This window comes from Eurypyga helias, unplaced genomic scaffold (genome assembly GCF_000690775.1).
Source record: "Eurypyga helias isolate BGI_N326 unplaced genomic scaffold, ASM69077v1 scaffold16608, whole genome shotgun sequence".
In the NCBI taxonomy this organism is placed as follows: domain Eukaryota; kingdom Metazoa; phylum Chordata; class Aves; order Eurypygiformes; family Eurypygidae; genus Eurypyga; species Eurypyga helias.
This window is the reverse complement of record NW_010266618.1, coordinates 9,072-22,385: the sequence shown is the minus strand read 5'-3', so window position 1 is coordinate 22,385 and position 13,314 is coordinate 9,072. Positions and strand designations below refer to the sequence as shown.

The 13,314-nt window shown below is 40.3% G+C and overlaps 1 protein-coding gene across 1 annotated transcript; it reads left to right on the top strand.

Annotated features, from left to right (window-relative positions):
- The first annotated feature begins 2,788 nt into the window (after positions 1 to 2,788).
- Positions 2,789 to 6,040, top strand: LOC104513727 (alpha-1-antitrypsin-like). Its single transcript, XM_010157179.1, has 4 exons — positions 2,789 to 3,437; positions 4,134 to 4,404; positions 4,942 to 5,089; positions 5,831 to 6,040. The coding sequence occupies exons 1-4, from the start codon at positions 2,789 to 2,791 to the stop codon at positions 6,038 to 6,040; spliced, it is 1,278 nt and encodes a 425-aa protein (XP_010155481.1).
- Positions 6,041 to 13,314: the final 7,274 nt, after the last annotated feature.

Genomic DNA, 13,314 nt, shown 5'->3' with positions numbered 1-13,314 from the left:
GGCCATTTTACGTAATACTGCAATAAACTTTCTGGGTATTTGCACACATCATGAAAAAAAACCCCTCTCTGGAGAATAACTCTGTCTCTATCTTTTAAGAGATAGTAGTTACATAGGAATAGCTATGGTGGGTAGATTACTGAGTGCAGTTAAACTGTAGATTTACCTGAGGTGAAATCATGTACATTCAATGGAAATAATTAGCCACTGTTAATTAGGATGAATGTCATACATCTCATCCTTAAATAACCTTCTAAATATCTAAATTGTGCCTGTTTCTCTCAGCTCCCTCTGAGAGGGATTCCAGTGTAAGTCACATATAGTATGTATATAAATCATGCCTATCCTATGTGTATGTAGCAAGAGGTTAAGCAGATCTCCTCTCTTCTTTTCAGCTAACATTTTGCCATGGTAAAGAGTGCCCATTTCATTCTTACATGTTTTCTTATTTTGGTTATTTTTCAAGTCACCTAATCCTTTGCTTTTCATTTTAGTAATTTCTCAAATACTCACCCAAGCCTCTTAAAAAGCTAACCAGTGCCCCCAGCTATCCTTTATCTAGTAGCTTAACAACCCTTCAAACAATGCCAGTGAGGGCATACTTGCAGTGTGCACTGCAGGGCAACATAGATACTGAGCTATTCCTGAACACAATTGCTGCTGCCTTGAGCACTCAATTAGATGGCATCCTTGCATCGGGATATCCTAGGAGTAGAGTTCAGTGGGACACAGCATCCTTTTTATAAACAGGCATTGCTTTGGCCCTTTCTTAGGTTTTCATTTCTTCTACTGTTCTATTTTCTAAAGCTTATTTATCATGGTTATGCCAGACTACCTTGGAAAGCTCTTTTTTCCATAGTCTAGCTAAAACCCAAGAGTAGCAATGTCCCTGCTCTTTCTTCCCCCTCAGAGCCCTAGGTGTTGGCATCATTTTGCCTGCATGATGGGAAAATAGACATAATGTTTGATGTCCAAAAAAAATAGCTTACTTAGTCTTTGCTTCGCAAATAAATCTTATTTGCTCTGTTTAATATTTACCAGTGGACATTAACTTAATACTACCTGGCAAAATGAAGAATAGGGAAGAAGCACTGTGAAAGAGAAGTCCAGCACTGTAAGTACTGTACAATACCTTCTTAGAAGTCTTTGAATTTATGTTGTCTGTGATCTCTGCCGTTTAGTGCACAATATTGAATTCTGAGATTAATTTAGTTTTTACAGTAATTTGAAATTATTTTAGCTCTGGAAACATGTTCTAAATGTTGGAAGCAGGATTCAACTTCTAGCTATAGTGGCAGGATGATTGGGAATAAGGTTCAAAATGAGTACTCAACAGTCAATACCAAGATGAAGACTAAAACCTTGTCTCTGCTGGCAGAGGAGGAAATTTAGTTGTAACCTCAGTGTCCTGAGTGCTCCAGGCTGATGTAGGGCTAATAAGAGTAGCATCCTTGTACCTCCAGTGTGCTTAAAGACCAGGCTACTTGCAGCCACGTGTTCTGGAAGAGAAATTAGTGTCTCCCAAAGCAGATTTGGGGAATTATGAAAAGAGTACTTACTAGACCAAACCGTATTACTTTAATTTAGAAAGCTTTTTTTTTCAGTCAATGTTTTTATCCAGTATGTTAGATTGCTGAACACACTTCCCATACTAAGCACTCCCACAGCTTATATCTCCAGTGTTTCATACAGGGCAGACAGAAAAGGGGAAACCCAGAATTAACAACTTCCCATGCAAAAACTGATATAAGACCTAAGCCTGACACTAGACACACATCCTGAGGCAGTCCCTGGGGCAGAATCCTATGCTCCAGAATAAGTATATAGCTGCTATGAACAACATTCAGATCATCTCTGTTATCCTGCAGGCCTGCTTCATGGTTTTGAGTTTCTGTCATTTGAGATAATTATGTGAGCCAACCTATGGAGAATATTCTTCTCCAGTATATTTCATGGTTCTCCCCCTGAAAAGGACAGAAGAGAGACTGTGTGATTGTGTAGAATTTGCTTATGTCTGTTAAAGGAAGAGAAAAGGTCATTGAATTGTGCATACATAGCAAAGCAGATCCCACTATAGCTTTTCCTAAGCTCTTGAATCTTGGGTTTGTGACCTTATGGAGTGTTATTGTGCAATAGAGAGAGTCAATAAACTTTCTTGATTTATCCTCAATTTGCTGAAACTTCTATGGTAATGTTTTAAAAATATAGTTCTTCAATTCAGAGCTGTTACACAGGAGGCAGAAAGATATAAACAGTTCAAAGGGTGAGCATTTAGGTGGATTTTATTCACAGCTATAGCTGACATTATCTCTGTATCACTGCAGTGCTTAAAAACCCAAGTCATAACAAGACCATGGGTACTACAGAAACATATCAGCAAAAATAAGTCTCTCTGCCAAAATACTTACCAGATAGATGGGGACCAATAGGTGAGTTCATCCATGCACTCAAAGGTACTTCGGAGTGCACTGAGGCCATGCTGGTCAGAGGCAAAAACTATTTTTGGCATTATACCTCACAGAAACCTAAACAACATTGATTCTTCCCTGGTGATACCACATTAATACCTTCTTTCCTTTGCTCATTGGTCAGAAACTGGGAGAACTGACTAGAAATAGAGTATCCAGAAGGCCAAGTAGAAGAGTATTTTTAAATAGAGAAGTAATCCTAAAGACTGACATCTGAAAATCAGTATCAGGAATACATAAATATTTTTATGCAGGAAAGACAAAATTCTCTAGATCTAAATGTTGCTCTATTCTTTCTTAACAGAACTGTGCAGAAGGAAATGAAGTCTGCATTGTATTTGTGTTTGTTGTTTCTTGGACTTCAAGTCCAGGGTCAGCATAGTTCCAACCTCAATGTTGAACAGCAGGAACAAAAAATATCCCATTCCCCAGAAGACCATTCCCAGGCAGAAAACTCAGCTCATGTCAAAATAGCCCCTGGCAATGCTGACTTTGCATTTAGGTTTTACAAGCAGGTCAGAGAGGAGGTGGGCAACAAGAACATCTTCTTCTCTCCTCTGAGCATCTCCACTGCCTTTGCAATGCTCTCCCTGGGTGCCAGATCAAACACGCTCCGTCAGATGCACAAAGGCCTCACCTACAACCTGACAGAGATGGAGGAGCAGGAGATCCATGCAGGATTTCAGCGTGTCCTTCAGCTGCTGAACGACCCACACCGAGAAGTTCAGCTGAACATGGGCAATGCTCTGTTCATAGATGACCGACTGAAACTATTCCAAAAATTTTTGGATGATGTTAAAAATTTTTATTATTCTGAAGCTATTTCGAGTAACTTCCAGGATCTTCCAGAGGCTACAAAGGAAATCAATAAGCACATAGAAACAAAAACTCGTGGGAAAATTGTTGATTTACTCAAGAGTCTTGATCCAGACACCGTGATGGTTCTGGTTAACTACATTTTCTTTAAAGGTGAGTGACAAATGTGGGTAGAAGCTATACACATAAGCTCTGGAAGTCTTGTCCAGATCTAAGAAACATAATTTTTTTCACATTGTGAACCTATGCTATCATCTATTTTAAAATATGTCTTTCAACTTTTAAATTATGTAAGGAACTACTTGAAAGCTAGGTATGAAGAATCATTTTCTATATGAGTTAAAAAATAAAAGAACTCATAGAAGTACTGATCAATGTCGTAACAGTTTTAAGCCAGGTTCAGAGCTGAAAATATTCAGAAAGGATGAGCTTGGGAACTTAGGATCATTTGTTAAAAGGCACAGGTGTTTGGTGGTGCAGGACATGGTCAAACACAGATAACTCTCGTATGAAAGGAATGTCTCTAGAGCCTTTATAGCAGGAGTGCGTGGAAATTTTACCATTGCTTTAGCAGGCAAAGGCTCAGGTCTTTTTCATGGCAACACTCAGCCTATATTTTTCTTGTGTGATTTTTATTAGAACCATTTAAATTATGTAAAACTCCTTTCCATGGCCGGGGAACAAGCATCCTTAAACTAAGATAGGCTTGGTTTTGCCTCTACAGTTCAAACACAGTATTTTAAGTATCAACTAATATGACATGCCTTTATTTATCTCTTTGTCAGTTGTTTGGTTTTTTGGTTTTGGTTCTTTTTTTTTTTAATTCTGTACTTTTTCTTTTTTCAAAAGGCTACTGGGAAAAACCTTTCAACAATTTGGCGACCAGAGATGATGATTTCTTGTTGGATTCCAAGAATTCTGTTAAGATCAAAATGATGCATCAAAACAAACCCTTTAACATCCATAGAGATGAGAAGTTGTCTTGCTGGGTAGTAGAAATCCCATACAAAGGAAATGCTACTTCATTGTTTGTTCTACCTGATGAAGGGACAATGAAGAAGGTGGAGGATGCTCTACTAAAAGAAACAGTGTCTAACTGGATGCAATCACTTGAAAAAAGGTAATATTTTAACTATTGTTTTGTTTAAATATCAAACAAGCCATAACTACTCATCCGGGTAAGGTAAAGCTTAGGATGCCACAATGACTTGCTAAGCAAAGCTCTGAGGAACAAGCATTGCATAGTTTCTTTAACTCAGACGAGGTATCGGGTTATTTTGTACCTAAGGGGGACCCTCTACTCAGCTCCCCTATTCACAGCAGTGGGAGTGCTACCAGCTGTGACAATACTGCACACGGGTACCTTACCCTCAGGAGCTTGCCTTGAGTATGAAGAATCCAATTCAAAGGAAAATACAATTTATTTTTCTCCAGTTTGTGTGATACCTTCCAGCCAGTCACTTTCATAAGCCAGCATAGTGCCCCTGCACCACTGGTGAGACAGGTACCTCAATTTCAGTCTAGCATGGGATTTATTCTTGCCTTACAAAGCCAAGCCTCAGCTTCACAGGTATTTGGGTGGATGTATGCCTGCCATAGCTATTGCACCAAGGGATCTTGCAATAATAAAGCCATATTTTTTTTATTGTTTTAAAAGAAAAATCTACCTGGACCTTCCAAAATTCTCCGTCTCTAGCTGCTATGATGTTAAGAGCCTGTTTGAGAAAATGGGTGTGACAGAGGTGTTCAGTGACCAGTCTGATCTCTCCGGCGTGGCAGAAAATAGTCTTCTGAAGGTTTCCAAAGTAAGTATGCAAACAGAAATGGTAATTAAGTTTGTCTGCCTTACTTACATGCAGGTTTTATCTCTGTAAATAGGTTGAACCCACTTCTGGAGTGTAGTCATGGCTCACTGATGGTAATAAAGGAGAAGGTTAGGGATTAAATGGCTGTTGTTCCTACAGTTTAATTTTAAATCATTTCCTCGTCAGAGGAAATTTTAGATGCATTACGAACAATGGAGAAAAAACATGGAGGACTGAGCAAAGGCAATGAAATAAGATCACATTAATTCAGAAACATGAATTTGCTATACCTGCTATAGAAAGCCCTGTAAAGTCATATCAGTGGGATGCGTTACAGAAAGACACTTTATAAAGCTTGTCACTATTGTGTCTTTACAGAAAGAATGTTTTTTGCATACACAGAAATTGAAGTAAAATAAAAACTTTCTTCTTCTGTGTTAATGTTAAGGACAAAATCTTACTCTGAGAAAAAAAACAGAAAAATAAATGTTCTTTATGCTGCTCAGTCTCTACAAACATCCAAGTTCAGATCTGGAAGAGTGTTGAAGAAAACTCTCCCTGAACTCAGGGCAAACTTTTCTTGTCTTTGAAAGGCTTGACAAGAGTATCATTTTCACACCAGTTCTACATTCATTCTGTGTTTCCTTTAAAAACTACCTTTGACTGTTAAAGCAAGCAAATTTGTCCCTAGCTGCTTCTTGCTCTTCTGTACCTAGACTTTAATCTTTTTTTCCCTTGCAGGCAATTCACAAGGCTATGGTGGATGTTAGTGAGAATGGCACAGAGGCTGCTGCAGTGACCGTGATAGAAGTGGTACCACTGTCAGCAGCGTTTCCTCCTCCACCTCATATCGTATTCAACAGACCATTCCTGATGATTACTGTTGACAAAATCACCCATAGCATCCTCTTCATGGGGAAAATTGTGAACCCAGCTGCCAAAGAAGACTAGGCCGGAGCACTTGTACTCCCCAGTGCAGAGAAGAGAGCCTGTGCACATACCAGAGACGACTTCACAAACAGAGACTAGAATACATCCCTAATTAACAGACAAATAAAAAAAATATCAAATTAAGTTATTCTTCCCTTACAGACACCTGGGGACAAGCATGGGTGGTCCATGTTTACAAAATGTCCCAAGCCAAATAGGCAGCCTTGGGTTCTTCAACAGACAAACATTTCTCTACTTCACTCGCCCATCATTGGTGCCACAGTTCCTTGCATGCAGATAAACCTTCCTACTCCTAGCTGAGAATCTCCCTACTTCTCCCATGTCCTGCATGCACATCCCCCTTATCCGGCATGGGGTCCTCCCCAGGCTGCAGGTGGGTCTCTGCTCCACCATGACCCTCCATGGCTGCAGGGACACAGCTGGCGTCACCATGGTCTGCAGCACGAGCTGCCAGGGAATCTGCTCTGTCACCTGGAGCCCCTCCTGTCCTCCATCACTGATCTACAGGGCTGTGGGGCTGCTTCTCTCACATGTTTTGTTACTCCTCCCTCTCACAGAAGTGCTGAAGTTTCCTAGCTATTTTTAAATACTCTTTCCAAAGATGCCACCATCTTCTCTGTGGGCTCAGTTGTGTCCTGTGGTGGGTCTGTTGGAGCCTGCTGGAACCATCTGTGTCCAGCATGGGGGAGCTCCATCCTTCCCTCACAGAGGCCGCTCTGCAGCCTCTGCTTGCCAACACCTCTGCATGGACAGCTGATACACAGAAACGGGATCCTAAGATAACAAGTTCACTAAGTGTAATGACATTTAATGGATGGGTAGAACACTTTGATCATGCAGTGCCCTGCCGTTAGGCTCCCTTCACAGTGTCATCTCAGCATCAAGAGCTGGTGGGCCTCCACACACTTTGCATACACAGCGTGAGCGAAGAGACAACACCTCCACCCACATTTCCAGTCTCAGCTCTGCTTTCTCCTGAAGAGGGACAGGCTCTAACTAAGCTGGGTCAGAAATGTTAAATGCTTCTGCTGTTGTGACTTGACTTGGGAAAGCCCTGACAGGTCGTATGGATGGGAGAAAACTGGAGTGTGCATATTTGCAGTGAGAGATAATAGGGCCTTTCATGTGGGCAAGCACAGACATTTTCACTGACCTAAGGGCAAAAAGCTCCAACCTCTAGTCAACTTATTCACACAGACCTAAAGATTTACTTAACACAAAATATTTTCTCTATCATCATCCCCTTGACTTCAGATTTTTAAAGACACAAAGCCAGCAATGATTTAAAAATGCCTTATGGAAAAACCTTAGTCAGCTATATCTGTCTAACTAATTTTCTCTCTCAGGAAAATAAAAGCAATTGTTTCAGCAGTGTTTGAAGGGGCAAACCTCTGCTGCTGGAGCCAAGCCAAGGATTTTAGCTCTGCACAGGGCTGCCAAACTACGAGTCTTTTGATCTGCAGTTACTAATACAGCTTGCATGGTTATTGCTCCCCTGCTTTGGGAGTGATGGGGTTTAGAGTGATGGGGTTTAGGTGAGCAGTTAACTGTGCACTACCTGGGACATGTTAGAGGGAAGGCAAGAATGACAGTAAACAGGAAACTCTTTGTATTACCTCATTTCTTCTCTCCCCCTCTGCCCACTTCTGGAAAACGAAAACCCCAGTATTTTTGTTTAGTTGTAAATATTAGATGCCTGAAAAAGAAACCTTTGTAAAAAATGAATTTTTCTCTTCTTATCAGAACTGTGAGATTTTATTATGGAAAACAGTGCAAGTTCACTTGGTGCCCTATGGGTTAAGAGTAGTTATTTGAGGGTGGAAAAATTATTTTAGTTGAGAGGATAGTTCCCAGAAATGCTTTTGTAACTTTCCTACAGCTGTAAGCAAGAGCAACCACTCAAAAAAGTTTTAAAAGGCAGGCCAGTAATTTCTCAAATAAGCAGTTAAGTTCAAAGACTGTTGAAGATTTATATGGGTTTTGGAAAGGAGCTTAAAGTGTTGGAAGAGAACAGGATTGTTGAGCTGATTTGCTCAGGGATTTTAGCTCCATGGTGAAACTAGGGGGAGTATAGCAAGAACAAGAAGATCTAATAGAAAAAGTGAAAACTTTACAGATGTTTGGAAAGCCTGCCATAAAACTAAAGACAATGCAGTGGCCCAGCTGTAGATACCCTGAACCACTCTGGCTGAAACTCAAATTCCACCAAGAGTAAAACATACCATCCTAAGCCAAGATAACACCATTGAAGTGCAGAGCCTTCACAATTTTGGGAGCAACATGGGAAGAAAAGGAGTGGGAGAGTAAAATGTCTTTGAAGAGGACAAGGAGTCCTTGGCCACACTTCAACATCCTGATGCTCTTTGCCCTTAAGACATACTGAAACAAGGGAGGGAAAACTTGGAACCAGCACATGGAATGGTCTGCTGATGTTTGGTGTCCTTGTGTTATCAGGCGATAACTAACCTCACCTCATCTTACACCAGCACAGTACCTGCAGGTAATTAGCTAAAAACCAAGGGTATGGATTTTGATCCTTGATGACTTCCCTTGTTAACTGAAACAATAACATCTCTCCCTACCACACAGGAATATTGGCCATGCAAAGAGTCTATAAACACAATGGAGGGTAAAACTAGACTGCACTGACTTCAGGATGTTTTATCTCCATTTTGCATAAATTTTAACAGACGAGTCTCTCTGTGCCTTCATTAATCACCTTGACACCTTCTTGTGTGAAGGCCCTGTCTGAGAAAACAGGCATTACTGAAGTGCTCAGAAAGAGCAATGCTGATGCCAGAGTCACAGGCAGCCTGACCCCTCAATGCCTACAGTCACTCATAAGTGGGGATGGAGATTATCTGAGCAGTGGTAATGTTTTTTATTTCCAAACAATCTGACCTGGCATCCAGAAAATTAAGATTTATGAGCAGCAATAGTTGTAAGCGGCAAACTGGCATATTTGAAAAGTAACATATTGCATTTCAAAGTTACTGTGAACTCTCTTGATTTCTCTTAAGTGCATATATTGAAATAATAACCAGAAATGACCACCAAATCAGGAACGGTCAGGAAAAAAAAGATATTTGCCCTTGGCTAACATAAAAATATTTTTGTATATTAAAACATTGGTATATTAACATTTTTGTATATTAAAAATGTACTGAAGCAGCTTGTTACATTGGGGTATTTTTCTGTTCTAGGTCTTTTCAAGTCCCCCTTTTCTATAGGGTTACAATGCCTCTCAGTTTACTAAGGTATCACCTGTACAACTGCTTTGCAACGAAGGGCAGGCATCTTGGCATCTAAGGTCCACATGTGTTAAAGGAATTTCATAAGATTCTGAAGAAGGCCAGTGCACTCAACTTCCTTGCTTGGAAAACCAGACATTGGGAGCCCACTTGGCATGAGTTATTTCCAGCAACACCTGGAGCTCCTTGGTGGTTGAGAATTCAAACGAAGAATTTCTCCTGAGTCCTTGGGAAAACTGCTGGCTTAGCCAATAGCTATTATATGCACAGTCAAGTGGATTTTCTAGCCAGCCATATTTCTTTAAAGATATGGCAGTCTAGGCAATATTGAGGCAACTTGTAACAAAGGGGCACCATCAGGTTTTTAGTGTACCTAGTCTATCACCATCTCTGCTAACATTTTCCATATAATTTGTTAGTCTGCATATGTAGAACTGTGAGTCTTTAGGTGAGTACATCACATTTACATCAAAATTTTGCATGCCTACATGCTGTGTGAAAGTCAAGGGGAGCTGCAGATACGTATTGATTGCCTGTAGTGCAGATGGGATTGATTTTAGCATTTAAATATGGCACTGAAAAAGGAACCAGAAATCCACAACTTCTGCCTAATTTAGGCATATAGCCATTCTTCCCATACCTTTGCAGGGTCTGTGAGATTCACTGCATGCACAGTGCCTTTGCACAGCACTCTGTTGAACTCTCATTCAAGAACAAAGTGCCCCAAACTGAGCACGCACTGTTCTGTTCTGCGAGGGACAGTCTGCAACCCTGGACATTCACCTTAAGACTTAAAAAAAATCAACAGCCAAAGCGTTGTTACTGTTCAGAAACTGGTCAAGCTGATGCAGCAGTTTACATGGAAGAAACAGATCCTTCCCCAAAATAGCAGATGGCACTAGACCAAGCTTGAGTTGCTGGTTCCCCCAATGTCCCTGCTCCCCCATCCACAGCCCTGCTGAGGTCCACATGTGCACATGGATGGGAAAGGAGGAAAGAAGGATCAGGATTCGTTCTCCCTGGCAGAATCAGTTTTGAGCAATTTATATTCCCATCTTGCAGGCTACTTGGTTTAAAGTTTTTTGGTAGTCCATAAGGGTTGTAGGCAGGGGGTGAGTTGTGTGAAAGTCCTCTCAATTACATCAACAATTCTAAATTAAAAAAAAAATGTCAGAAATAAAACCTTCAAATGCCTGTCACTTTTACATCTAGTTCCTTATCTCTTGCACTCCCTGTGCTATTACAGAGGGAAAATAAATTAGATATAAGCTAAACATGAGCCAGGTCTCTGGTTCAGCCATTGAACCACATATTGTAAGGTTCAGGGGAAGAATTCTCAGTTGCACCAGGGAAATAAGGGGGCTTATTCAATTCTATATGTTTCCAAAAATAAAAACAGTTTGATCTGGAACTGATCTGAAACACATGCAAGGGCCTCAGCATAACAACAGAAACAACTTAGAACAATTTAGAAAACCAGCTTTCCTAAAACTACAGATTTAAAGAAAATCAGTTTCCATTCATTTCACATTTGCCTTTCACCAGGAATATTACTAGCTAATAAAACTTTCAGAGCACCAGTAATTATGGGTACTGCTTGGGGAATCTAGCCATCTGTTTACAGGGTAGATATGCCATGGCAGAAATAAGATTTATGTGGTCAAAAAATTTTAAATAACTACCTAAACAGTAATTAATAGGATATTTCTTAATTATTTCTCTTTTGCTTCTTTTAACTTCATTTTCCACTATTTCTCAAAAGTCTCATGAACAAAGAATTGCATTATAAAGTCACCCAGGATCATGTTTGGTTTTTCCTGATGGCAAAATATCAGTTAAAGCCCAGATGAGGAACAAGCTGAATACAAATTATAGTAAGCCTCCTGAACACTGAGTAGCTGCCTGTCTAGGTGGTGAAATCCCATAGACATAGTAAATGTCTTGCTGTTTATTTTACAGAAATGAAAATGAAAGAGGCATGGAAAGCCCATTGGAATGAAATGCTATATAAACAGAGAAAAAAAATCATTTGAGTACAAATTTTTATCAGTTTCTATGTTTACATACATTTGAGGCCAGAACAGGCCAGAAACATATGCCTCGACAGTGCAAGTGTAGTCTGGTCTCTTGCTTTTCGTACAATACTAAGCAGGCAATGCATTTCTCTCTCCTTGGGAAAAGAAGATTTCTATTTTCTGATCCTTTTTGGCTGTAAAGGTCTACTCTGCAATGGAGAAGTGCTCTTCCCAAGTTTTACTCAGAGATGGATGGCATATGTGGGATGGAGGCTTTTTCTTCCCAGGATATTCCTCCCCATGGGCTGCCACATCAAGGTTTGTAATTCCCTCACAGGTAACAACTTCAGCATCTTGCACAGCTGGTGGGAAAGGTCAAGGGGAATCATTCCTTTAGTATTTTCTCCAGAGCATTCATTCCGAAGAAGCCATCATACCCCAACTAAATAAGACCATTTCCCTCTCTTCATACAGGATCAGAGCCTGCTAAATTGTACACCAGTATGAAAAACTATAAATATACCTACTTAGTTCCTTCAACACTATAAGGAATAGTCTATTGGTAAAATAGTAACATCTGGGGGGTTGATGTTCAAGGAAGAATTTTAAGGAATAATTAAATTAGAGACATTATCTTAAAATATGTTTGTGGATAGGGAGAGAAAAATATTTGTCTGACAGTACAAATGGAAAATATCATAAAGGGCAAACCACCAATAGGAGTTGACCTCTTCATACTGAACAGGAGACAATAGAAAAGGAGAAGAGAGTTTGCAAAGAGCTTGGAAACAGAAGAGAACCAATTGCCAGTGCAGTAATAATAAAGACAGTGAAATCTTCAAAGGTTCAAAGCCATGGGTCTGAGTGGGACAAATATGTATTTGTGAAGCCCAGAGAAAAGTGTGTGCTCCTCATGTTCTGCTGATTTGTTCATTTTCACGACAGCCTGGCTGCTGACTCCAAATGGCAACGTCAGCTCAGACTCCAGCTGTGTTAACACAGAGGGTATCAAACCAGTGAGCATATTAACATCATGCTCAGACTTGAGAACCACAAAGACTGTGAAAGGGTAGATGCTAACCCAAGCAAAATTTAGGTCAAATTTATAATACAGCTGAATTCAGTCACTCATACACATGGACACTGAGATTTCTCAGATACATATTAAGCTCACTGTAATTAATAACTCTATGTTCTTCCAACTGAGTATCTGATATAAGGTTATTTACAATTATCTGTGTTCCTAACCACTAAGTACTATCGTGGCGAACAGTTAACATGCCTACTCCTCTGGGCTGGTCTTCCTGGGATGGACTCCAAGACTTTTTACCAAACCTCGCACATAATTTTACTTTCTATGAACTCTGGGCTGCTTCCTTGAAACCTTCATCATGCCAAGCCCTGTGTGATATCTCTCTCACATCACGTTTTACCTTCTCTCTGTCTGCAAAATCTACCCTCTTGGGGGTTTTTTTTGCCTTTCTTAAACATCTTATCACAGAGGCATTATGACTGTTGCTGAGGGATTCCACCTTGGTCTGCCTTAAGCCAGCTGGAACCGGCTCTCTTGGACATAGAGGAGGCTTCTAGGAGTTTTTAACAGAAGCCACCCTGCTACCAAAACCTTGCCACATAAACCAAATACAGTATGTTTTAGAAATTACACAGTGAGACTAAGTTAACTCTATAAATATTCAGGGTACTAAACATCTTTATTCATCAATTTAACACTTGAATTCTTTCTATTGAGCCTTAACCAAAGGACATCTGTCATGGTTTAACCCCAGCTGGCAGCTAAGCACCACACAGCTGCTCACTCACTCCCCCACAGCAGGATGGGGGAGAAAAACCAGAAAAGTGAGAAAACTTGTGGGTTGAGATAAAGACAGTTTAATAGAATCATAGAATGGTTTGGGTTGGAAGGGACCTTAAAGATCATCTAGTTCCAACCCCCCTGCTATGGGCAGGGACACCTTGCACTAGACCAGGTTGCTCAAAGCCTCATCCA